This window comes from Xenopus laevis, chromosome 7L, assembly GCF_017654675.1.
Source record: "Xenopus laevis strain J_2021 chromosome 7L, Xenopus_laevis_v10.1, whole genome shotgun sequence".
Classification (NCBI taxonomy): domain Eukaryota; kingdom Metazoa; phylum Chordata; class Amphibia; order Anura; family Pipidae; genus Xenopus; species Xenopus laevis.
Genome location: NC_054383.1, coordinates 734,485 through 762,295, shown reverse-complemented (window position 1 = coordinate 762,295; position 27,811 = coordinate 734,485). Strand labels below are relative to the sequence as shown.

The window sequence follows — 27,811 nt, the reverse complement described above, 5'->3', positions numbered from 1 at the left end:
CCCCCGAGCCCACATGCAAGAGATCATACAGGGGATATTCTGGGGCCCACATGTCCGGCAAGAAAAAGAATTTGGGGCAAGATTAAATGTTTATTACAAAGTACAAAATCTGTAGGTAAAATACTGTTTATTTGTGATTGCGCATGAATTAGCGACACGACTAGTTGCAATTGGTCGGCTATTTCTAGGTTACGTTTCTCCGGTGGCTCATTCCTTGCGCTAAAGTGATACATAGAGCGGGAGAAGAAAGGTGCGACTAGCGGTCCCATATAATCTCATATAGACTCTGCATTTATATCATAGAAAACATAGAGATATACACTGGGCCCCTCCCACAACGCCAGCGATTGGCGACGTCTCACTCTCCAGCGCCCCCTTGGGACCATGGGAAATTTGCTTTTTGTAACTGGAAAGATTTCCTAGTGCAGTGATGCTCAAGTACTACAACTCCCAGCAGCCTCTGTGGTGCCCGTACCCCCACGTGCAGTTAAAGCTGGAGTCTGGGGCCCGTTACCCACAAGGCTTTGCCCAGGAAACAGTCCCAATTCTGACCCTCGTCCAATGGCAGCACTTACATTTTACTGCTTAGAGCCCGCCCCTTTAATATCAGCCCTGCATATCCTGGAGCAAGACTCCGCCCCTGTCCCAGCCCACTGCTAATAATGGGGACAATCTGGTATTTGTGCTCCACCCACTGAACTGGCCCTGGGCAATAGAATGTGGCTACTAATGGCTACTGATGGGGTGGCCCAGAATTCATTATATATTTATATAGGAAGGGGCACAGAGAGGGAACAGACTGGCCCAGGTCAGGAATCTTTGGTTCAGTAAAACATTCTCTATTTGCCCCAAATCCCGGCCTCCCCCCAAAACCCCTCGTGCAGAGACTCCGCCCACTGTCCCCAATTGATGGCACTGGGGGGGGGGCACTGTTTAAAGAGAAAGTATAAGAAGAAGAATAAGGTTGAATTTCCCAGCATGCACAGTAAGATAGTAATGGGGCGTGGCGGTGTAAGTGTAGGGGTGAGAGCTGCCATAGTGTTTGCAGCTATTAGGGGACAGTCGGTGGCACCCAAAGCTCACAGCTAAACTCTCTTGTCTAATAAATCTCCCCCCTTGGCTCTTTCCTTTAACCAAACGACCAACTCAAATCACCCCCCAAACTGTGTCCCCCAGTATTTCACATTTAAATCCCACGCACATTAGTAAGAGCTTTACATGAACCGGCCTGTGGCCAATCTCCCTGGGGTCAGTTTGCCAAGAACTACATTTCCCAGAATCCTCTACAAGAGAAGCTGAGCAGAAGGGGGGTAGTACTGATCTCTAGTCTGAGCGTCTGAGCTGGAGCAAATAGTATGGCAGCTCCTGTGCATGGATGTTATAGTTACACTGTGGAAGTGGCGTGTAAAGACATACTACAAGCATGTGGCCCCGGGGCCCGTACAAGAGCCCAGAGCCGGCTGCTAATAAAAGTGTAAAATTAAAGAGAGATAAAAGCGGCTGGTGTAGAGTGGTAATAAGTATCCATGGGGCACAACTGCCACGTGGAATGCAATGAAGACTGAGGGAAGGTATAACCTTGAAGGTCTGCCCCTCCCCCACACTAGTCTCCTCCCAGGAAAGCAGTCTGGCCACACCCACAGCTAAGCCTTGCCCCACCCCATTCTATCTTCATATTGTGCCTAATATCTGACTCATTTACTAATGGGAAACCAATGACCCTACTTTTTGCCCTTTGCTTTTAAAGGGGAAATAAACCCAAATATATAACATTGCAAGAAAATGGAATTCTGGGTAACCTCCCAATATCCAATCATTCTCATTGGGTTGACCATTACATATAACTATTGGCAGCAGTGTCTGTACATCCTTTGCTATTTCTGCACTGCTGGTTCTGGCTACATGTACCACTAGTCAGCGCTTGCCAAGCCTCCCATTTCCCACAAAGCTTAGCACACACCTGTCTCTTAGACTCACCGCATGCACGACTTTGTTTCAGTGGTGTATGGAGTCAGGGCCAGCAGTGCAGAGGGACTTGCATTTTTATTGTAACAAGAATGAATGAATGGGAGAATGGCTGGCAATTACATTCTATATCGGGGTTTACTTCCCCTTTACACTGAAGAATTAAGGGCAGAATACGCTGTGGGGTGCAGAGAACTGGGGGTGCAGAGAACTAGGGGTGCATCTCTTACCAGTGAAATAAAAAAGTAAATATAAAATAATTAACCCCCCCATTTATAAAACTCCCTGCACTCACGGGGGGGGGGGGGGGCTTATATAAAATCACTTTAGTTTAAGAAGCATCACCCTTGCCCCTCCCCCTCCAACAGTGGCACCTTAATAAAGCAGCAAGGGGTGGGCCTTGATTTGAAGCTTCTCAGACACTACAACTCCCAGAATCCTCTGTAAGTAACAGCCAAGCTGAAGCCACAGACAGCCGGATACAGAGGATGCTGGGAGTCCCAATCTATTTGCAGCCATTAGACAGGACGGCCTCCCCCTTATACAGAGAGACCCTTAGATCAGTACTGCCCCTCCCAGCTCATACTCAACTCCCAGCACATACTCAACTCCCAGCACCCTTTGCAGGCCAGGGATAAGCAATTTAGAGGCGCAGACTTTAGGCTAAAACTGTGGCTATAAAATATATATATATTCTGCTATAGGACAGAAGTGCCCCCGGGGGAATCTGAGGAATAAGTGATAAAATAACTTGGGGTCACACTACTCGCCCCCCTGGAAACATGAATGAGCCCCACGATGAGAGGAGAGTCCCTGGGAAGGGCCCAATACGCTGGTGTTCCAGAAAGACCAGGAAATGAAGCAAAGTTTAACAAACGCTGTGCAATGAGACCCAGGTGCCCCCCAACACTGGAGAAGGGGCTGAACCTGCTCCCCAAAATCTAGTGGATTTGTCCCCAAGTGACCGTTAGGCCTCCAGCTTCTCCTTCTTTTTGTTCTTCTTCAGGAAAGACGGGGTGCGGAATTTCTTCTTCTTCTTGCTGGGGGATTTGGAGGGTGAGCCCTCGGGGGTTAAATCCCCTTCAATAATCTTGTCTGAGGGTCGCACTGTGATCTCCACCGTCTCCCCCACATTCACGTGGCCGACCTGCACCCTCGGATCCTCCCCGTGGCCCCCGATCTCCTTCCCATTCACCACGGCCAACAATTCCGACTGGAACATCAACTCCACCACATGTTCTGTAACAGTCACACACTGGGCTCAGTCTCAGAAAATATCAGCAGCAAACAGTACCGCCCCCGAGGAGCAGATTACACTTCATATTAGCAGCAAATACTCCCTCCCGAGGAATACATTGGGCTCAATCTCAGCAAATACTCCCTCCCCTGAGGAACACATTGGGCAAAATCTCAAATATTCCCTCCCCTGAGGAGCACATTGGCTTTAATCTCAACAAATACTCCCTCCCCCAAGGAACACATTGGGCAAAATCTCAGCAAATATTAGCCAGAATTACTCCCTCCCCCTAGGAGCAAATTGGGTTTAGTCTCCTCAAATATTAGCAGAAAATACAGATTACTCCCTCTTCTGAGGATCAGACTGGGTTTAATGTTGGAAAATATTCCCAACAATTACTCCCTCCCCTGATGAGCAGATTGGGTTTATTCTCATTAAGTATTAGTAGGAAATCCCTCCCTCCTCTGAGGATCAGACTGGATTTAATGTTGGAAAATATTCCCAGGAATTACTCCCTCCCCTGATGAGCAGATTGGGTTTATTCTCATTAAGTATTAGTAGGAAATCCCTCCCTCCTCTGAGGATCAGACTGGATTTAATGTTGGAAAATATTCCCAGGAATTACTCCCTCCCCTGATGAGCAGATTGGGTTTATTCTCATTAAGTATTAGTAGGAAATCCCTCCCTCCTCTGAGGATCAGACTGGATTTAATGTTGGAAAATATTCCCAGGAATTACTCCCTCCCCTGATGAGCAGATTGGGTTTATTCTCATTAAGTATTAGTAGGAAATCCCTCCCTCCTCTGAGGATCAGACTGGATTTAATGTTGGGAAATATTCCCTGGAATTACTCCTGCCCCCTAGGAGCATATTGGATTTAATCTCAGCAAATATTCGCAGGAAATACAGATTGCAATTAATGTACAAATGTATCATCAGAAAACAGCCTTGTCACATGGGGCAGTCATTTTATTTCAACTCGCGAACAACCAATCACCTCCCCTGCCTCATTCCACTGGTTTATACAGTAAAACTGCAGCTCCAGGGTGCGACAGCCCCATGTGACTACGATTTCATTCTTCCATTGGGCTATAACAGAACTAAATTGGCCACTATATCTATATAGCTGTATATAGCGTCTGCTCATTCCATGCTCTGTCTCCCCTAATCTCCCAATAGTGACCCAATTACCTGTACTGGTTACTGGCGTCTGGGGTGGGGATTGAGTTATTACAATTGGTGCAGCATCTTCAGGGGTTAATTCTGGATCAGCATCTGTGGGTTAAGATGTGGGTTAGTGGCCATGCAGAACTCCATGCAAAGGCTGCTGGGACCCTCTATAGCACTGGGTAAGTTCTTGCAGTGGAACATGCACTCCTGAACCAGCAGTGACTAGAACTACAACTCCCAGCATAGTCTCCCAAGCTCAGCTTCCAGTGGGATGCTGGGAAATGTCGATATGTCATGGTTCAGTTCATGCACAGTGTGAGAGGTTAGAGATTTAATAGGCAGAAAACAAGCAGGAAGGGGTTAATGCTCACCTAGATCCTTGCTGTCCAATCCCTCAGTCTCCTCTTCCAGTAATTGGCTGAACGGGTTGGGAGGGAGTGGGGGAGCATTTTCGTCTTCTTCAAACTGATACTGCTGTAAAGGGAAATGAAATGATGAGAAGGGGTCTCAGAACTAAACATGGAGACGGGAGCAAGATTAGCAGCAAAATGGAACCATTAGCCGCCTCTCCCTCTTTCTGCTTTAGTCAATAACCGGATCAGAACCAGCCTCTGCCAGTAGAGAATAAAAGCCGGTTTTACTGGTCCCTTCACATCAGTATAGAAATCTCAATGCTCTCACTTGAAATCTGTGAGATTCCTGACTGCTGCTCCTGGGCGCATATTGATGCAGCTATTCCTACATTCAGATCTGTTCTATCCAATCTCCACTAGAGGGCACTATAAGACAAGTGCTTTGCTCTCAGAGGATAAGTAGTGTTGCTGCTGGGGTTCTGATGGAACATCTAGTGCTGACGCTTTTATAAGAATTATATGCTCAGAGACAATGTATATCAGGGGGCTCTGCTACCGGACTATACCAAGTGCCTGTAGTAGGTGAGTGGCAGTTAGACGTGCGCAGTATCAGTGTGACTTACAGGACTCGGATTCTCAACCACGATCCCAGCCAGAACTTGAGACTGTGGCCCGGCCGTCTTTAGGTCAAAGCGGTTCTGTTCCCGGATCTGCAGGAAACAAACATGGTGTCACTCTCCTGCCTCAGGTTCTACTTAAAGGGGTGGTTCACCTTTAAATTAACTTTATTTTATAGAATGGCCAATTCTAGGCAACTTTTCAATTATATTCCAGTCTTGTCTTCAAATCAGTGCATGGTTTCTAGGCTACTTTGGACCCTAGCAACCCAATTGCTGAAACTGCAAACTCAAGAGCTGCTGAATAAAAAGCTAAATAACTCAAAAACCACAAATAAAAAATGAAAACCAATTGCAAATTGTCTCACATTCTACAAACAGTTAATTCAAAGGTGAACAAACCCCTTTAAAGAGCATTGAGCAGAAATCCAGACTTGGGCCCAACAGGAGGTCCATGAGTAAAGGGCACTGACTGGCCACAGGCATGAGCCCACATTCCACTCACAGTGTGGGCATCTCACGTATAACTGTGCCATCAAATCATTGGGTATTGGCTGCAAAGACTTCCAATGTCAATCAGAATACAGATGGTAAATGCCCCCCCCCCCACACACAGAGAATGAAGAGTATAAAGGACACACAGACGTTGGGGTATCACACACAGGACTGGGGGGGTTAGAAAGACAAATGACCTTGTTCCTGGTCTGCAGGACGTGGGTGGGGTTGGTGTTTAGTGGGACAAACTGGTTGGGGTCTTCTATTTTGATGGGGAACCCACTGCTCGTCTTATTCTGCTGCTCGGCCTTCATCCACTGGGGAGTGAGATAAGAACAAGATGTCAGTGTAGGTCTAGTCTCTATACTCACTGGCACGTATAACGTATATAGGGGATCTCACCATGATCTTGGTGCGGGGGCTCATCTCCCCACTGTACGACTCCTCGGGGACACGGACCCTCATGTAGGTGTTGGGGGAGTTGAGCCAACGAGTTTTCTCTCTCTGCTGCTTCTGAGCGATGAGTCTCAGGGGGGAGTGTTGCATCATGGGATCCTCGTCGAATGAGAAAGCCGTGACAGTTGCCGGGATCTCCACGTCGCTCTTGTGCCGGGGCTTGTCCCGAGTCAGGGGGCGTCTGTAGGCATAGCCCGTGCGGTAGCCCTGGGGGGGACAACAAGCGGATAACAGAAGAGCCAATCCAGTGTGTCATTAGCTGGGCACCTACAAAACACTGACTGGCACAGCTGAATGACAGTTTGGCCAACATTAGTCATAGAAACCTCACCCAGTCAGGAGGGAAAACTGCTCCCTATTAGCAGCATGGCAGCACCCACACATACTTTATAGTTGGGACGAGAGGCAAGAAAACAAACAATGAGATAACATTATATGAAAGTGAATGTAGTATTAGGAACTGCCACTCATATGTGTGATGTATAGGGAGAAAAAAGATGCGCGTCAAAAAATTTTTAGACTTTAATGGGCGTCTGCGACTATTCGCCGGCGGCGAAACGGCTCAGATTCGCCCATCCCTAGTGATGTATACACCCCTCTATATACAGCACTGGGGACTATTAGGCACTGCCCCCCATATGTGCGATGTATACACCCCTCTATATACAGTACTGGGGACTATTAGGCACTGCCCCCCATATGTGTGATGTATACACCCCTCTATATACAGCACTGGGGACTATTAGGCACTGCCCCCCATATGTGCGATGTATACACCCCTCTATATACAGTACTGGGGACTATTAGGCACTGCCCCCCATATGTGCGATGTATACACCCCTCTATATACAGCACTGGGGACTATTAGGCACTGCCCCCCATATGTGCGATGTATACACCCCTCTATATACAGTATTGGGGAATATTAGGCACTGCCCCCCATGTGTGTGATGTATACACCCCTCTATATACAGCACTGGGGAGTATGGGCTCTCAGATGCCCCTGTAGTAGTGGAACCCCCACTAGTACCCCACAAACATAACTAGGGATGCACCAAATCCAGGATTCAGCCTTTATCAAGCCAATCAGAACTTGCATTTGCAAATTAGAGACGGGAGGGAAATTGTGCGACTTTTTGTCACAAAACAAGGAAGTAAAAATGTTTTTCCCCTTCCCACCAATAATTTTATATGCAAATTCGGACCTGTTTCGGCCGAATCTTTTGTTAAGGATTTGGGGGTTTGGCCAAATCCAAAATAGTGGCTTCAGTCATCCCTACATATAACTATATACAGCTATGGGACCTGTTATCCAGAATGCACAGGACAGATAAGGAGTCTTTCTATAAATTGATTCCAATAAGGATAAATGAAATAGCTGGGGAACCCCAGATCAGGGCTGGGGGTTACATGGGGGGATTGAGCAGATCTCTGGGTGACACTAGGAGCTGCCCCCTGATTGGTTGATCTCCCCATTACCCAAGAGTCTCACCAGATTATCCAGCATTCTCATGAGGGACTCAAACTCCAACTCCCCGACTTTCCACTTGTGATCCCCTTCCATGTTAACTCCGCCCGCTCCATTCGCAGCAACGCAGTAAGTGGCGGGTTTGAATTTCTCCAGATCCAGTAACACCAGGTTTTTAACCCCTCCTCCTCCAGCCAGTGCATGAACCTGCAGGGGGATGGGGGACACAGTGTGAGGTCAGTGCAGAGAGACAGAAGTGCTGGGGATTAGAGTGTCTCCCCCTGCTGGACATACCTGCACCTCACAGGCCAGCTGCACATTGTATATGAAATGAAACGCTTCCTCCAGACTCTCCCCCAGGGCCAGGACCCCATGATTCCTCAGCACCAGAACCTGCAAAGACAATGGACCATCAATGAGTAAATGTCTACTTCCCCTTGAAACCAGATCCCCTGAACAAATAATACCTTAGCGCTGGTCCCAAGCACCTTCTGCAGCTCAATCCTCTCCTCCTGCTCATCCAGAGACCCCTGGTAATTGTAATAGGCCACGTCCCCCAGCAGCATGGCCTCCTGGGATATGGGGAGGATTCCACACTTCATAGAGGAGACCTGGAAACAATAATCAAGTAGTAAGAAACAACAAGAACCGGAGCCCAACAACAGGGGCCCAGGAACGTTCTGTGCATGTGCTTCCTGGGAATGTTCCAAGCTCTGCCTGCAGGGGGCGCCGAGTGGCAACGTCAGACATTCTCTGTTTAATCAGTAACAAAAGCTTCTGTCTGGGTGCGGCTTCAGTTTTCCTTTATAGTGGGTTAGTTATGTAAACTTTATGTGCACAAACACACAGAGTAAACCACTCCCGGAGACCTGCGGAAACCAGTCATGCACGCTCTATACAGACCACAAACACTCTCTGACCAGTTCCATGACCATATGAAAGTATAAGGCTGAAGGAAGAGTGTTTTTATACAGGTCATGGAACTCCGAGGTAACTTCTAATATCCTTATATTTTACAACCGGGGTACTTTATTTATTATAATCGACTAAGTTTTAGTGAGTCATGTGACAAAAAAATTACATCACTAAGCTCCATTTATAACCGATGACATCACTAAGAGCCGTAAGGATATAATTTACAGGATATTCCTGGCTCTTGTGTATTATAATAAATAAAGTACCCCTGTTGTAAAACATAAGGATATTAGAAGTTACCTCTGAGGTTACAATACCTGTATAAAAACACTCAGCCTTCAGCCTCATACTTTTATATGGTCATGAAACTCCTCTGTGACTTATAATATCCTTATAATACACAAAAGCCATGCATATCTTGTAAATTATATCAGTTATAAACGGTGAGTTGTGATGTCATCAGTTATAAACGGTGAGTTCTGATGTCATTTCTGTCACATGACTCACTGAAACTTGTGTATTATAATAAATAAAGTACCCCCAGTTGTAAAATATGAGGATATTAGAAGTTACCTCGGAGTTCCATGACCTGTATAACTCGGCCTTCGGCCTCGTACTTTTATATGGTCATGAAACTCCTCAGTAACTTATAATATCCTTATATTTTACAAGAGGGGGTACTTTATTCACTATATAATACACACACTATATATATATGCTATTATTTGGTTGCTAAAGTAATTGGCCCTAGCAACCACTCATTATTTGGAATGAGACACTGCAAGATGAACAGATAATCTGGAATATTTCCCGTTGGATATGAGGAACAGCCGCTCACCCCAGTGCAGGTGTTTCACCCCCAAAACACACAAGTGCCTGAGCAGGGCAAACCAGTCACAAGTAGCCCCACGTGGGCAGAAATGGAGGCAAGTAGCCCAGTACTCACAGCAGCAGTTGCGGGCGTGTGGATGTGGATGACACAACGCACATCCGGGCGAGTGGAGTAAATGGCGGCGTGTGGGCTGAAGCCAGAAGGGTCGACTTGCAGGTTTGTGCTCCCCTGTTCTACCACCTCTCCGATTATGTTCAGCTTCACCTGCAGCAGAGAGGGCAGAAGATTTGGATGGGGGTGTCACAGAGAAAGATACAATAATGGGGAGAATTGCAGTTGTACATGGCAGGGTGGAGCCAGAGCAGCACATACAATCAGTAAGGGTGGAACAGAGTCAAATACAAGGGGTGGAGCCAGGCAGCAGATAGAAGGGGTGGAGTCTGGGGGAGGCTACTTACCAAGTTGGAGGCTGAAGCCTCTGAGAAGGAGAGGCCTCTGGGCATAATGAGGATGTGATCTTGTTCCTTGCTGACTCTCACCTGCCAAGCGCCAAACACAACATGGCGGCATTAGGTGTGGTCACTGACATTCCCCCCCGCCCTCAGCACCAACCAATTCAATCGCACATTTTATTTCTATGTTGATTTTCTTCGATGTTGTCATGCAGCTCAGTCTCAATGTATAGAAACAGATGCAGGTGGGTCTAGTAACCCATAGCAACTAACCCATAGGGAGAGGTTCCTGCTCTGCCAGAGACCCGGGGCAAATGCTGCCATTACAGTAAACTGCTTTCTGCTTGCAATAATGTGACAAATTGAAATATAGAATAAGAAGACCAATTGCAAATTGTTTGTTTTAGGGAATATCTAAAGGACTGCTGCCACCTGATGCCAGTTATAATAATGTGGGCAGTTCTAGGGGTGCAAACAGACTCTTGCTTCAGTAACCCCCTGCACCCAATCAGCAGATGCCCCCCTATTTGTTTTACTGGTTGTACCAGGGCAACTCTACCCCCCCGAAGCCTTACTGTGCCACTCACCGTTATATAGGCATTGCCCAGGTGTGCCCAACCAAACAGATCCGCCAGTCTGTACATACAGGCCAACTTGCAGCGCGCCAGCCTCTCTCCTTTACCCATTGTGCCTTCAACCACCGGGTGTATGTCGTTAATCGGGGTCACCGTCCCCACACCTACACAACAACAGACCTTACACAATCATCCCCAGGATTTGTACCAAAATTATAGGATTCCCTACCAAGAGAGGAGGAATGAGTGATTCATTGGTGGGGAGGAAAGGAGATCTCACCATCAGTATAGGAAGGGGTTCTTTACTGTAAGGACAGTCAGGTTATGGGATTCCCTACCAAGAGAGGGGGAATGAGTGATTCATTGGTGGGGAGGAAAGGAGATCTCACCATCAGCATAGGAAGGGGTTCTTTACTGTAAGGACAGTCAGGTTATGGGATTCCCTACCAAGAGAGGAGGAATGAGTGATTCATTGGTGGGGAGGAAAGGAGATCTCACCTTCAGCATAGGAAGGGGTTCTTTACTGTAAGGGCAGTCAGGTTATGGGATTCCCTACCAAGAGAGGGGAATGAGTGATTCATTGGTGGGGAGGAAAGGAGATCTCACCATCAGCATAGGAAGGGGTTCTTTACTGTAAGGACAGTCAGGTTATGGGATTCCCTACCAAGAGAGGGGGAATGAGTGATTAATTGGTGGGGAGGAAAGGAGATCTCACCATCAGCATAGGAAGGGGTTCTTTACTGTAAGGACAGTCAGGTTATGGGATTCCCTACCAAGAGAGGGGAATGAGTGATTCATTGGTGGGGAGGAAAGGAGATCTCACCATCAGCATAGGAAGGGGTTCTTTACTGTAAGGACAGTCAGGTTATGGGATTCCCTACCAAGAGAGGAGGAATGAGTGATTCATTGGTGGGGAGGAAAGGAGATCTCACCTTCAGCATAGGAAGGGGTTCTTTACTGTAAGGGCAGTCAGGTTATGGGATTCCCTACCAAGAGAGGGGAATGAGTGATTCATTGGTGGGGAGGAAAGGAGATCTCACCATCAGCATAGGAAGGGGTTCTTTACTGTAAGGACAGTCAGGTTATGGGATTCCCTACCAAGAGAGGGGGAATGAGTGATTAATTGGTGGGGAGGAAAGGAGATCTCACCATCAGCATAGGAAGGGGTTCTTTACTGTAAGGACAGTCAGGTTATGGGATTCCCTACCAAGAGAGGGGGAATGAGTGATTCATTGGTGGGGAGGAAAGGAGATTTCACCATCAGTATAGGAAGGGGTTCTTTACTGTAAGGACAGTCAGGTTATGGGATTCCCTACCAAGAGAGGGGAATGAGTGATTCATTGGTGGGGAGGAAAGGAGATCTCACCATCAGCATAGGAAGGGGTTCTTTACTGTAAGGGCAGTCAGGTTATGGGATTCCCTACCAAGAGAGGGGGAATGAGTGATTCATTGGTGGGGAGGAAAGGAGAGCTCACCATCAGTATAGGAAGGGGTTCTTTACTGTAAGGGCAGTCAGGTTATGGGATACGGTAGCAGTAATTACTGCCCAAAAGCATCTGGACCTCATCCCCAGGCTGCTCCTCTGTGTGCGGTTCTTATGGGATAAAGTATGTGCCCAAATGCCCCTATGATACAGTACAGGCTCACCTGGCCCATGTGACATCAGACAATGTATTCAGCAGTACCAGTATATCAGGGAAAGCTTGAGCACAATGTGAAGCCAAACTATAACTCCCAGCAGACAGCAGAGGCCGTGGATCCCTGTGCTGGGAATTAGGAATGTAACCCAGGGAGAGCCCAGGATGGGAAACAACACATGGATGTCTCTCCTGTATATCACCCTGTCTGTAGCCTTCACCTGACTCTAAATATGGGTGACAGGAAGGGGTGCCCTGCCCAAATATAATAATTCTTTGTACAAAGTCCAACTGCTTTTATGGCCTGGCACAGTCTTATCTGCCAGTTCTGCAGGCTTGCCCACTCTGCACCGGGGCTCAGCTGACTTGTTCCATGAACTCCCTGCACATTAACCTGGGGGCTTAGAGGTTGCTGGGAGTTTATTAGAGAGTGGCTGCAGTACCAGCTCCCACCAGCAACATCAAACCCCCAGTGTTTCCCCAGGAATGTAACAGAACAGCGCCACCAGTCATGTGGGCCACTATAAAGTGCAAGCTCTTATGCTTGTTAACCATTTCCTATGCATTATGATTTGCTTTAGCAGAGTGGGGAGAGTCCGGGGGAGAGCCTTGCACCCATACTGTGCCACCTCCATCCGTGCAACAACAGGAATAAATAAGACATTTCAGACATAAAAAAACAGAACTTACCAAGTTGTGAGGAGGAGAAGCCAGAGATGGCGCTGGCGGTGATATAATCAGAGATCTGCTGCAGGGCCAGTAACTCCGTGGGGGTGTTGCCCTTATTCATCTGGTCCAGGATCAGAGTCTCCAGATCATCACGGAAAGCCTGTGGCACAGGGAGGGCACAATACAGGTCTATGCTAAACAGCATGGCATCTCCCACCCAAGAAGAAGAGCAAAAGCCACACAAGCCCTTGGGTCTCTTAGCTTCCCCTTTAATCTCACCCCGATGCATTAGTGAATATGACACAAGCCCTAGTGTCTCTTAACTTCCCCTTTAATCTCACCCCAATGCATTAGTGAATATGACACAAGCCCTAGGGTCTCTTAGCTTCCCCTTTAATCCTCAAATGCATTAGTGAATATGTGGGTGTGTTCTCCAGCGCATGTCACAGGTGAGTCACGCCCCTTTACACGCCCACATCACTATACTCACCAGTCCTGCTGCACGGGCACAATGGCAGCTGCTGGGCTCCCCCCACACACACGGGGCATTGGGATGAGATTAAAGGGGAAGCTAAGAGACACTAGGGCATATTCACTAATGCATAGGGGTGAGACCCTTTTGAGGCCTGGGGCTTGTGGGCACATTAAGGGCCCCCTGGTTGGGCACAGGCCGGGGGCACAGAACTGACAGTTGCACATTCCCCAGAGCCACAGCTTCTGCCAACTGGGAGCAACCTGTGCCCCACCCCCGCCATTAACCCCTCCATTGCCACCGCCTGTGTTTCACTGTCTCCAATCAGGGGTACAAGAAATAAGGATGCGTGTGTGGGGGTGCAGTATAACTCCTTGGGGTGTCCTGTTTCCTGAGCCAGGGGGAGTAATCAGACTGCCCCCCCCTTGTGATGGGAGGGGCACAACTTTATTATGTACATCCCACAAACTGGTTAAAGTTGACAGCCCCCGCACTACCCCAATTGTGATTGTGTAACGAGGCGAGAGGAGAATGGAAAGAATTACTCACCCCCCCCCCAAAATGGGTCTCCAGTGCCAACCTGTCAGGGACCCCCTCACTACTGGGGGCTGAAATCACGGGGGAGCCGCTGACTGTGCAGAATTGGGGAGATGGGCTGAATAAAAGAAGGAAATACGGGGGTCGACGTGCGGCTATGGGGGGGGGGGAGTATATGTGGGAGGAGCCAAGTAAATGCTGAGTTACAATTAACCCTTCCAGCAGCACAAAGAGCTCAGTGGAGACAGGGAGAGTACAGAGAGTGCCCCTGGGCGGTGGAGCTCTTGATTAACCCTTTCAGTATTACAGTGGGGCAGAAAGGGCCCATGGGGGAGGGATTAGGGGAGCACTGGAACTCACGGGGCTCTTTAGGATGTGAGTGACCCTCTTCTTCTGCTCCATCATGTTGAAGTCCTGGCGCAGGTCGGGGGACATGTTTCTCTCGCGGATGTAGCCGGGGTCATTCTCATTGATACGGTCAAAGTAGCCCTCCTTGTGAGGCATGCTGGGAAGGGGTGGGGCTGTGATCACTCCTTGGGTGGAAGTCATGTTCAGTCTGTGGGTGTCACCTGTATGGGGGAGAGTCTGAGTTTAAGACATGATAGAGGAAAGTGATAAAGGGCAATTGCTATGAATATGCAGGAGGGCTGCAGCAGGGTCCATGTGCTATATAAAGTACTGATAGGAAATTCAGTCAGCAGTGTAGCCTGCAGCAGCCTGACAGTTACCCCCACACCCAGCAATGGATTGAGAGAAGGGCAGGGGCTGCACTGCTGATCTCCCCTCTGACACACTGAGCACAGGGGATGCACTGCTGATCTTCCCTCTGACACACTGAGCACAGGGGATGCACTGCTGATCTTCCCTCTGACACACTGAGCACAGGGGATGCACTGCTGATCTTCCCTCTGAAATACGGAGCACAGGGGCTGCACTGCTGATCTCCCCTCTGAAACACTGAGCACAGGGGCTGCACTGCTGATCTCCCCTCTGACATACTGAGCACAGGGGCTGCACTGCTGATCTTCCCTCCAACATACTGAGCACAGGGGCTGCACTGCTGATCTCCCCTCTGACACACTGAGCACAGGGGCTGCACTGCTGATCTCCCCTCTGACACACTGAGCACAGGGGCTGCACTGCTGATCTCCCCTCTGACACACTGAGCACAGGGGCTGCACTGCTGATCTCCCCTCTGACACACTGAGCACAGGGGCTGCACTGCTGATCTCCCCTCTGAAATACGGAGCACAGGGGCTGCACTGCTGATCTCCCCTCTGACACACTGAGCACAGGGGCTGCACTGCTGATCTCCCCTCTGACATACTGAGCAAAGGGGCTGCACTGCTGATCTCCCCTCTGACACACTGAGCACAGGGGCTGCACTGCTGATCTCCCCTCTGACACACTGAGCACAGGGGCTGCACTGCTGATCTCCCCTCTGACACACTGAGCACAGGGGCTGCACTGCTGATCTCCCCTCTGACACACTGAGCACAGGGGCTGCACTGCTGATCTCCCCTCTGACATACTGAGCACAGGGGCTGCACTGCTGATCTCCCCTCTGACATACTGAGCAAAGGGGTTGCACTGCTGATCTCCCCTCTGACACACTGAGCACAGGGGCTGCACTGCTAATCTCCCCTCTGACACACTGAGCACAGGGGCTGCACTGCTGATCTCCCCTCTGACACACTGAGCACAGGGGCTGCACTGCTGATCTCCCCTCTGACACACTGAGCACAGGGGCTGCACTGCTGATCTCCCCTCTGACATACTGAGCAAAGGGGTTGCACTGCTGGTACCGGCCTCAGTAGGAAGGAGCGGGGCCGGAGATAGGGGACAGGACTCGGGAGTCACATGAAAAGCACAATGCGACCTCCCTGCACTGCAGCATGCGATTACATGAGGGTTTGGGCGGTTTCCATGGAAACGCAGTACAAACAACAGAAGCTCTCCTGTGGAACGTGACACAAAACAGAGATTTCTTTGTGGAAGAGACACGGGGTCCTTGTACCAGTCACTCAGGGGCCCATGAAGTCATGTCAGAGCAGCGAGCCAAGGGGTTAACACTTTATGTGCAGCAGGAGGGACACACTCCTTCTGGAATGTAAAGAGTAACCCCACTCCCAGACATTAGCCACATTAGGATTGTGGGAGGCTATGACATCACAGTGTGAGATTATTTCACTGGATGCGTCAGAATGGGACCGAGGAGGGATAGAACCCAATAATTGCCCCATCCCACCCCAGCAGACAAGACAGACTCCTCCCCATTAAAGGCCAAATACACCCAGGATATTCTGTAGATAATAAAGCTTATGGCCCGCGGGCAATCTCTGCTACAGACTCTCTGTCTATTGGTTCCCACTCTGCAACGGCAGAGGCTGTACCCATGTACCTAAAGGTGCTGGGAATTCAGTTGCATGGTTTCCTCTTATAATTAGAGTGGTTTCCCCTTATAATTAGAGTGGTTTCCCCTTATAATTAGAGTGGTTTGCCCCACAATGTCTCTTAAAGAGGAGGGTCTGACTGCAGCATAAGGGCTGGTACCCAGAATATAAATGCCCATTGGCCCCACTGACTCTTATTGACTGGTGTGTGCCGGGCCAAGGCCGCAGGGAGTTGGGTGCTGGGAGTTGGGCCAGTGGGATTTGGCCGCTGGGATCACAAAAGCAGATTCCTACAGGAGCCTGTTGGCAGCAACTGTCAATTGCCATTTATAAACTGCCCCAAGCAGGGGAATTGTTATCCCAAATCTGCCCTTTATCTTGGGAACAATATCGACAATCACTTCTACCCAAAATAACAGCGCAACAAATCGGGTAATCCGGAACATCCCGGTCACATGACATCCCTAGGATATAAAGAGTCTTTTACCATTGGGTAATAGGGCGCTGTGAGATCATGTGACATAGCAGGACGCACAGACGGAGCAGTTACCCTTTAAACAGAATCAGCTGCAACAAACTTTCCATTAATGGGGTGCTTCACTTTCACATTAACCTTTAGTATGTAAGAGAAAGGCCAATTCTAAGCAACTTCTCAATTGGTCTTCATTATCCATTATAGTTTTTTTAATTATTTGCCTCCTTCTTCTGACTTTTCAGCTTTCAAATGGGGGTCACTGACCCCCATGTACAAAACAAATGCTCTGTAAGGCTACAAATGTATTGTTATTGTTACTTTTCATTCCTCATCTTTCTATTCAGGCCTCTCCTATTCATATTCCAGTCTCTTATTCACATCAGTGCATGGTTGCTAGGGGAATTTGGACCCTAGCAAACAGATGGCTGAAATTGCAAACTGAAGATCTTCTGAATAAAAAGCTAAAATAACCACAAATAAAAACCAATTGCAAAGTGTCTCAGAATATCCCTCTTACATTATACGAACAGTTACTTTAAAAAGTAAACAACCCCTTTAAAGGGCTAGTCCACACGGGGAGATAGCCCTGCGTTTGCGGTCGCGGCGACAAAGCGCCGCGCCAGTCGCCGCGACCGGCGCAGGCGACAGTTTTGTATGGGCGCCTATGTAAAAACGCCTGTGCTAACCACACGAGGCGATGCGCTTTTCAACAGTCGCCTGAAAAAGCCTGGCGAGGCATTTTCAGGCGACTGTTGAAAAGCGCATCGCCTCGTGTGGTTAGCACAGGCGTTTTTACATAGGCGCCCATACAAAACTGTCGCCTGCGCCGGTCGCGGCGACTGGCGCGGCGCTTTGTCGCCGCGACCGCAAACGCAAGGCTATCTCCCCGTGTGGAATAGCCCAAAGGGAAAGTAATCCTGTGCTGTGTGCGACTACTGCTCTCACCCTCATCCTACACATACCAGCAATACAGGCTACCCCCGCCCCGTGGCCTTAATGGGGAGGGGCTTCCTATGTAAATAGAGTAAGTGGGCGCTGCTCTGGCTCTTATCAAAGGGCTCCTACTCCCCGGGGGCTGAGCAACTGCCAGTTCTCAGGCTAAAGGAAGTCAAACTCCAGGAAACCACGACTTCTACAAAACTCACTTATTAACCCCCTTTCCTGCCCTATGAGATTACTGGCACCCATCACTGTGCCTGGGGGTAGCGGGTGGGCCCCCCAGTGGGGCTGTGCTTCTCCCTTTCCTCAGTCCGGGCCCCAAATAGGAAGCAGATGGAAAGTGTGGGCCACAGAGATGAGACAATGTACCCCGGGGGCAGATGATCACACGGGGTTACAGGGGGGGCACGTGGCTGTGGAACTGCACAAACACACAGTCCATTTCTGGCGCAGAACTAAATGTGGGGATTCGCTTCCCCTTTATTACAAACAGCTGGAGGATCACAAGTATGTGGGAACACACCCTTATTAACCCCTTGTATGACTGCACGCCAGCATCCTTAGTGAGCGAGAAAGCCTTGCTGCTCCGGTGATGAGGGGGTTAATAGAGTTGATCACATTCCTAATCTCTTCCCTTGCAAAACAGGAGCCACGGGGCCCTCTAACCCCCCCCAGGACTGAGAGAAGTACAGTGCCCCCCCATACTTCATTGTATAAGTGATAGCAGTCACAGAGCTGTGAATTAACCCCCACAGGGATGGGCATTGTGTGGTACGGAGGGTTGTGTGGTACACATTGCACCCCCTCTTCTCTGTTTAGGGGGATCCTGGTGGGAAAGTTAAGACTCCAGATGAACTAATGGCCCCACATTTATTCATTGGCAGGGACACCCCAATAAGAACAAACCCAGAGCCCCCGTCAGATGCAGCTGTGGCCCCCGGTGACGCGCATTCCCTGCAAGTGCCGTTTCCCCAGGAAGATAAAAGCGATGCACATTTCCTGACAGGAAGTCTCTTCCCAAACTGGGGGATGTATCTCTGATGAACCACTTACCCTCCCCCGTCTGATCCACCTCTAAACTGACCCAAAAAATACCCCCCCCCAAGACTTTCCCTGAGTACAGTCGGCACTGAGTAAATAGAAACCACAACAATGTGTAACAATGTATTACAATGTATAACAAATGTATAAGAATGTGTAACAATGTATATCAATGTATAAGAATGTGTATCAACATGCAACAATGCGTAACAATTGTGTATAGGAATATATAACAGTCTAAATCAATGTATAAGAATGTATATCAATGTGTTACAATGTATAACTATGGATACCTGTGTATAAGAATGTGAAACAATGTGTAACAATGTATAACTGTATATCAATGTATAATAATGTGTAACTGTATATCAATGTATAATAATGTGTAACAATGTGTTACAATGTATATCAATGTGTTACAATGTATAACTATGGATACCTGTGTATAAGAATATCAATGGGGCCGAATAGTCCCAATATGCGGTGCCCATGAGCCGACTATAAACCAACAGGCAGCACAGGTTGCATATGGCTCAGTGAATTCCAACATCATCCCCCAGTGTATTAAGTGGAGTGAGTGTAAGCTCTATGGACCAGGCCTTACACAGAAGGACTGCTTGGCTAAGGGAGGGGCCCATACAGAGCCACAACAGCCAATCTTTTAATGGAAATGCACCGAAAGTCTGATTGTAGGGGCTCTATTGTGCCATGGAAAGAGGGGCCCCCCAGCAGTGCACATCACACACGGGTCACAACACTGGGGCAGTTCCCATGAGGTGAGGGCACATCCTACTCCCACTCCTCTCCTGAACTCCATCCGCCACTTCCTCGGCTGCTGCACTACTAGAGGTCAGCAAACACACACGCAGGGGCCGGGGGCAGCGGGACCGGAGGGAGGAAATGGATGAGACACACATATAAACAGCGGCCAGATGGGGAGACCCCGCTGTCACTGAGGGGCCCCTGAACTCTAATAAACCCAGACCAGCCTGCAACACAGCCAATGAGAGGGGGAGACAAGTGAATGGTTTCCAGTGCATGCTGGGAGCTGTAGTCTGCAGAGTTTAGGGGCTGCTCTATGTGGGTTTCATGGGGTACCAGACTTTACTTGCACCCCTAACTACTAACAACAGACCTGTACATCAGCAGCATCATAGCAATCACTCCCAGTCACCCACTAATTCATTCATATACGGCCTCTCTACTCCCTGCAACCCCACCCTGCCCCGAGCACAACACACAGTCCGACACCTCTCTTCCCACATGTAGATTTTGGGTGGGGGCATCTTATTTCCTGAGTGTTAGTCCCCCACCCAGTGAGTAACATCCAGCATGGCCAAGAAAGCAGCAAGCCCCCAACAGACAACACGGCTATTAGTACTCTGGTCTCAGAAGCTTACAATCTAGCAGTTAACACTCACCAAAGGCCAACACAGTCTAACCTTCCTTTTTACAGCAAGCTGCAATGTTTCCCACACCTTAGATCAGAACAAATTAGACTGCAAGCTCTTGAGGCCAGCAGAAGGTAGAGGCTGGTAGACTATACTGCAGCCATAATGCATTGACCCAAAAGCCACCAGTTTACCTGCAGGTTGGGGGGGCTCAGGTTGAATTTTGGGAAGGATGGGGGTCAGAATAAGAAAGTGCTCCCCAACATCCCCTGTCCTGGAATTAGAGGTAAGATGGAGCAGAAGATGTGGGTACCCACTGGCAGCGGGTTCAGTTTTCCTGACCCCCCCCCCCACATCACTATTCGGACCCCCCATCAATGGGCTCTTTACTCAGATACAGACAACACAATGGGGGTCTTCCTGCAGGCTGGGGAGAAGCAGAATTGTCTGAGAGAAACAACTGAACAGAGAGTCACAGAGCAGCCGATTAGCAAAGAGGAGAAAAGCAGAAAAACCAGTCAGCCCACCCAGTCCCTTTCCAGCAGGATAGAGTTCCAGCAAGTACTCAGCCGTAGTAACTACTTATAGTTCCAGCAAGTACTCAGCCGTAGTAACTACTTATAGTTCCAGCAAGTACTCAGCCGTAGTAACTACTTATAGTTCCAGCAAGTACTCAGCCGTAGTAACTACTTATAGTTCCAGCAAGTACTCAGCCGTAGTAACTACTTATAGTTCCAGCAAGTACTCAGCCGTAGTAACTACTTATAGTTCCGGTAAGTACTGAGCCGTAGTAACTACTTATAGTTCCAGCAAGTACTCAGCCGTAGTAACTACTTATAGTTCCAGCAAGTACTCAGCCGTAGTAACTACTTATAGTTCCGGTAAGTACTGAGCCGTAGTAACTACTTATAGTTCCAGCAAGTACTCAGCCGTAGTAACTACTTATAGTTCCGGTAAGTACTGAGCAGTAGTAAGTACTTATAGTTCTGGTAAGTACTCAGCAGTAGTAAGTACTTATAGTTCTGGTAAGTACTCAGCAGTAGTACATAGTAGTACTTTCCTGATGGATAATATACTCCCATACTACAACTTCCAAGTTGTAGTATGGGAGTATATAATCCATCAGGAAAGTAAAGAGCCTCTACTCTTTCACAAGGGGCCTTTAACATCCCTGCATTGACTGATTGGGGTATGAAAGGGTTAATCTGCAGGGGGGGGGCAGATGAGGCAGAACAACAATACCCCAAAATAGTCCCCTGGATATTACTGAGGGATAACCTGCCCCAGCCATACAAATACCATTACACTCATGTGCCAACTGATGGGGGAGCTGCACCCCAAACTGGTTCTTTTGCAGAATGACTGATATTTCCCCAATACCCCCCCCCCCTTACTGTTCTCATTTGTATCTGACTTGGCAAATAATATAGCTGTATTGGACTGTATTCAAGTCTCAAAGGGGTAGTTCACCTTTAAATTAACTGTTACTATGATGTAGAGAGGGATATTCTGAGACAATTTGCAATTGGTTTTTATTTTTTATTATCTGTGGTTTTTAACGTATTTAGCTTTTTATTCAGCAGCTCTCCAGTTTGCAATTTCAGCAGTCAGGTTGCTAGGGTCCAAATTCCCCTAGCAACCATGCATTGATATGAATAAGAGACTGGAATATGAATAGGAGAGGCCTGAATAGAAAGAGAAGTAATAAAAAGTAGCAATAACAATACATTTGTAGCCTTACAGAGTATTTGTTTTTTAGATGGGGTCAGTGAAATAAAAATAAATAATAAAGACCAAGTGAAAGGTTGCTTTGAATCAGCCATTCTATAACATAGTAAAAGTTAACATAAGGGGTAACTCCCCTTTAAACACCTGGCTACTGCTACATTGATTCAGGAGTCGTACCCAGGAGTGCAGACAATACAAACTCAAAACCCAGTAAGAATGAGGAATGAATGGACATTGGGAATTAGATTTTCTTTCATGTGGCATAAAAAAGTAAATAAATAAAAACAGGTTTTGGGTGGAGTTGCCCTTGAAAGGGGCCCATTTTCTTGTCACTGCTGGCTGAGAATGCTGGGATTTGCAGTTCAATAGCAGAGTGCAGGAAGAGCACTTTATTACTGTACATTACGTCTCAGTATAGAGGTATTTATACATAGGGTAGGAGCTGCCATGTTGTTTGCAAAGTGCCCTGAGATAGCAGTGAAGCTGAAGGGCAGTGGAGGAATGTAGCCACATCTCATGCCAATCTCTGACACTAGGGCTAATTGTCAGCTCAGGTGTCAAATCCCCCCCCCCCCGAGCGAGACCCCTAGAGCACATTATATTTAGAAACATTTCCCAGGCACTGAGCCAAATATGTGAGCAGGATTTGCTCTATCCCTTGGGGGACATAATGATTAACTGCAGAGGAGAGTGTGGGTGTCTCTTGTACCCCAATATACCCAGCACCCCCCCCCCTCGCTCATCTGAGTGCTTGAGATGCTCATTATATACAACTCCTCCCACAAACAGTGGCAACACTTACAGGTATATCTCCTGCGGGGGCCCACCTGCCCAATGTACATCCCAGTGAGGAACCAGCCAAAATAATTCCCTCCCAACCCCCAGTCTGATGCACTGCGCCTGCAGGATTCCTGCCCCACAACACTGCACTAAGGAAATGTGACCTGCCAGGAGGAGGAGGAGGAGGAGGAGGAGGAGGCTGAATAAAGTACAATACTGGGCACAGGGGCAGCGTGGGGAACCCAGTTGGGAAATGCATCTACGGTTCCTTCCTGAGGTCTCTCATACACCTGTTCTACACTGACACACACAGGCTTTCTACTGCTAACATGGAACAGACACAGACTGTGGCGCAGCAAGAACGAGAGAGAGACAGCGGGGCGAGAGAGCGACAGCGGGGCGAGAGAGCGAGAGAGCGACAGCGGGGCGAGAGAGAGACAGCGGGGCGAGAGAGAGACAGCGGGGCGAGAGAGAGACAGCGGGGCGAGAGAGAGACAGCGGGGCGAGAGAGAGACAGCGGGGCGAGAGAGAGACAGCGGGGCGAGAGAGAGACAGCGGGGCGAGAGAGAGACAGCGGGGCGAGAGAGAGACAGCGGGGCGAGAGAGAGACAGCGGGGCGAGAGAGAGACAGCGGGGCGAGAGAGAGACAGCGGGGCGAGAGAGAGACAGCGGGGCGAGAGAGAGACAGCGGGGCGAGAGAGAGACAGCGGGGCGAGAGAGAGACAGCGGGGCGAGAGAGAGACAGCGGGGCGAGAGAGAGACAGCGGGGCGAGAGAGAGACAGCGGCTTGGCAAGAGAGAGACAGCGGCTTGGCAAGAGAGAGACAGCGGCTTGGCAAGAGAGAGACAGCGGCTTGGCAAGAGAGAGACAGCGGCTTGGCAAGAGAGAGACAGCGGCTTGGCAAGAGAGAGACAGCGGCTTGGCAAGAGAGAGAGAGAGAGAGAGAGAGAGAGAGAGAGAGAGAGAGAGAGAGAGAGAGAGAGAGAGAGAGAGAGACAGTTACATAGTTAAATTAGGTCCATCAAGTCCAACCCCTCCAAAGTAAAACCCAGCCCCATACACACAGCCCTCCCTACTGTCACATAAATGATATATCCCCATATCTATACTAACTATAGAGTTTAGTATCACAATAGCCTTTGTATTATGTGACAGTTGGGGGGCAGATATTGGACAGGCAGGTATAAATGTAGACGCCCGGGGGTGCAGTGAGTGAGTGCAGGTAGAAGTGGGAGAGGAGAGACAGCAGTGCAGTAAGTAAAAGTAAAGGGCAAGTAGGAACACGGCTGAAGTGGAGAAGAGAAAAGGGTGTGAGTGACACAAGTCGAGTGTGAAATCACATGAGAAGCCGTAGCCAAAGAAAGTTCATTGTGTCCCTCGGGGAAAAGAAAAAGCCCCCAAACCAGAAACAGAGCCCCTCTAACTGCACAGCTGCACTCACACAAGAGGGGCCACTGGGGCAGGGGTATCAGGGATCTGTGGCCCTCCAGTTGTTGTGGAACAGTCATCTGAGTTCTGGGAGTCCCAATGGTACAAGAGCTGGAGGTGATACAAGATGCCCCCCCCATGTACCCTCATCCACTAAACACAGGGGTCACTGCTCCATCCAGCGCTGAGACTTAAAGGGACAGTGATTATAAACTTCTCCTGGGGGGCGGGGGTGCAATTTACTATCACACACCTGTTTCATTCAGTCTGGAGCCACAATCATCTCCTCCCCCCCCCCCACCCCCAATGCAACACATGTGGGATTTTACCTGGGAAGTGCCAATGGATATCCAACAGATCTGCAGCAAATCAACTACAACTCCCAGCACCCCCCTTACACCCACATATCTGCCACAGGAGTAGCCCAAGGGGAGTGATGGCTAATGGGGGGTCGTGTATAACACAGGTAGGTCTGTCACATGACTTGCTAAGCATTCTGGGGGTGCAGAGATCACAATAACGACTGGGTACGACCCCCCAGTGACAGGCCACTTACATTACAGCTGCCAATGGCAATATCCCCAGAATTCCAAAGTCATTTGTCCCCCAGTAACACCCCCTCCCCCCAGGAATGTACATCAGCCTATTGGCCCCGGGGCCCCAGATCAGGCTTCCAAAAATAACACCGACTCCTCTCTGCTTCCCGACACTCACACTTGCTGCTGAGAAACTGAACAGAGGGGCCACCAATCCCCTGATAACGGCGGAAATTTCCTCTCACTCGCACACTCACACTCAGTCGCTCGCACACTCAGTCACTCGCTCACACTCAGTCGCACTACAGGTATGGGTGGGGGTGTGAGGCCCCAGTGCAGAATCAGGTACAAGACAAAGCAACAAACCATTTGTTGCAGCTGCTGGTGTGTAATTACATGGGGGGGGGGTGTAAGGAATGAATGTGAGTAATGACACCAGAGAAGTGAGGGGTCCCACACTATCCCCTCATTAACTGATGCAACACCAATCAGAATTCAGACGACTCTCCTATAATCAGCGGTGTATCAGCAGGGGGAACCAACTGTGCAACTCAACTGCACCTCACTGAACCTTCTAATTCTCCAGCACCAACCCAAAAATCCCACAGCCCCCCGACCCTGGTACCAACCCAATAATCCCACAGCCCCCCCGACCCTGGCAATGAAGTGTCACTAACCTGAACCCCAGAAATACAGGGGTGTTGTACAGGCAGATGAGCAGCCTCTGTCCGTCCCCAGATCTCAGGAGCAAGTGAGGGAGTAACACTGGGACTGTAAATACTCGGCTCCTCCCTCCCCAAATGCCTCTCCCCAGTGACCGTCTCTTTCTGTCTCACACTCCCACTGTGACTGTCTCACCCCCCAGCACATTTATGTGACAGGCCAGGAATAAGCAGGGGGGGGGGGGAGATAGGGAAACTTATCTCAGGGCTGGAGCTGCCACAGGTCACAGTATTTAGAGGAAAAGGGGGATGGAAAAAATCCCAAACACCCAGCACTTAACCCCTTCCCTGACAATCCACTCCATGTAGAATGAAACCAATCACTGGCCAGAGATTTAACCCCACAGCTCCTGCACATACTCACACTGCATCTCCATAGTAACAGCAAGGAGTTCCCTTCTGCACAGACAAATCACGAATGGCACCTCCCCAATCTCCCAGCTCATTCCTAGGGAATTGCCCCACATCTATTGCCCCACACCTAATGCCCCCCACACCTAATGCCAATGGGAAGTACAAAAGAAATGTCACTGGGGTAACAAACCATTACTTTTCTGGGGGGTATTATGGATGAAATTCCATTACCCAGCGACACCCCCGAGCAGGGCAACAAGTGGCAAATAAAAGTAGGGTGAAACCCTTGCAATTTATTAGTGACAAAGCAACTTTTCGGGGGGGGGGGGGGGGGGGTAAAGCCCCTTTTCACTAATAAATTGCCCCCGCTTGTATTTGCCACATGTGCCAGTGAATATTCATGTGCCCATTGGATTGGGAGGTGCCGGCCCTCCATCATTCAGCACCGCAGGGATTATTGTATTTTGCAGGGCAGGGTGTGCGGGTTCGGATAGATTTTGTCGGACCCCCAAGCAGGGAGAAGGCATAAGACACTGACACCTCCCTATCGGTCCCCCCCCCCCAAGCAGGAATGTGGTGTCTCTCCCATCAGCACAACCTCCCCCTCAGCTCAAGCTAATGTGGCCCCTATTGCCCCATGAGTGTACTATATATAACATGTGGGGGGTAAGGGTACAAGCAGGGGTGATTATTGCACACAAATAGCCCATGCCTCTCCCTGCAGACACAGGAGCCAGCTGATTGGCTGATATCGGCCTGCGTTTGTACCCAGACTATCAATCACCCCAACTGGCAGTAGCACCTCCAATATAGGCCCCTCCCCTGGGCTGCCAGTTGGCAGTTGTGCTGGGGCAGTAAGTAAATGTATGGGACAGGCACTATGTTAATAAAGGAAGAAGAGAGCGAAGAGAGATAAGAGAGATATTCCCCCCCCCTGCTGCACAACAACAGGAAACCATCAACATCCACCCACAAACCCCCACCCACTAACCACTAACCCAAAAGCACCCCCTGCACCAGTAACACACAGTCAGGAATTACCGCAGTCTAATAGAGAGTGGGGGCCCCAGGGCTACTCAATGTGTGACAGCAAAACTGACTGATCAGCACTCACTGAATATAATGGGATTTATACCCCCAGTGACAATAACACAAATACCTGTGCTCCCCCCCAAAATACCTGTCACCAAATACCCCTGCCCCTATAGTACCTGCCCTGCCCCTATAGTACCTGTCCCTATAGTACCTGTCCCTATAGTACCTGCCCCTATAGTACCTGCCCCTATAGTACCTGCCCCTATAGTACCTGCACTCAGCCCAGACCTATTATTTCACACAATGTCACAGGATTGAAGGTGAATAGATCAGAAATCCTATTTTATATTTCAATTAAAGAGGAAGGGGAGCTACAGCGGCAGAACTTTCCTTCAGTCCCAGAGCAGCAGCCCAACAAGAAGCAGCAGCAGCAGCACAACAAGAAGCAGCAGCACAAGAAGCTGCAACAGTGAGGGGTTGTCAGGAGCGGAATATTTGCACAATGATTGGGCTGAACAAACACATGGAGCAATAGAGGAGCAATGAGGAAAGTGCAGAACTACAGGGACATTTACACAATACAGTGACGAGGTTCTGCTTATAGAGTGACCCACGAGCACAATATCACTCCGTATCTCTGCAATGCATTTGCCCATTACACACGGCACCCCCTCTTTATTGTGTCCCCCCTCACTCACTGCCACAAAGCCCATTGGCTCAGTAGAGGGGGCTCCATAAAGAGATCCAAAGGCACACGGGACTGACTGCAACATTGCCTTGTGTGTTTAATGTGGAGTGTAACGTTTCGGGGTCACACCCTTTTTCATGCTTTATGCTGCTTAATAAAGGGGCGTGACCCTGAAACATTGCACCCCACATTAAACACACAAGGCAACGTTGCTCACATCAGTCCTATGTGCCTTTGGACCTCTCTTTATGGAGCATCATACGTGAGACGGCCGAATCTCTCTCTCTCTGCACCACATATCTTTACCTTCATTTAAGTTAGGGTGTGCGAGAGGTGGGTGCCAGTCTGTAGGGTGATTACACACAATAGCACTAAATGTTATTCACAGTTTAAAGAGGAACTTACCCAAACACGTGTGCAGCAGGCTCCTCTGCCTCACTGATGTCTCACC

At 49.1% G+C, this 27,811-nt stretch overlaps 2 protein-coding genes across 2 annotated transcripts; one reads left to right on the top strand and one right to left on the bottom strand.

Moving 5' to 3' along the window:
- Positions 1–77: 77 nt before the first annotated feature.
- On the bottom strand, positions 78–27,811 carry add3.L (adducin 3 L homeolog; the record flags this gene model as incomplete). The annotated part of the gene is given in 15 exon segments (NM_001091606.1): positions 78–3,204; positions 4,394–4,477; positions 4,744–4,846; positions 5,349–5,435; positions 6,035–6,154; positions 6,240–6,500; positions 7,786–7,968; positions 8,056–8,154; positions 8,229–8,372; positions 9,623–9,772; positions 9,967–10,047; positions 10,548–10,699; positions 12,863–13,001; positions 14,211–14,419; positions 27,766–27,811. Coding segments are annotated over 14 exon segments (2,064 nt in total). The 3' UTR covers positions 78–2,932.
- LOC121395742 (octapeptide-repeat protein T2-like) lies at positions 22,927–27,145 on the top strand. The gene is made up of 2 exons (XM_041570022.1): positions 22,927–23,497; positions 27,033–27,145. The coding sequence occupies exons 1-2, from the start codon at positions 22,927–22,929 to the stop codon at positions 27,143–27,145; spliced, it is 684 nt and encodes a 227-aa protein (XP_041425956.1).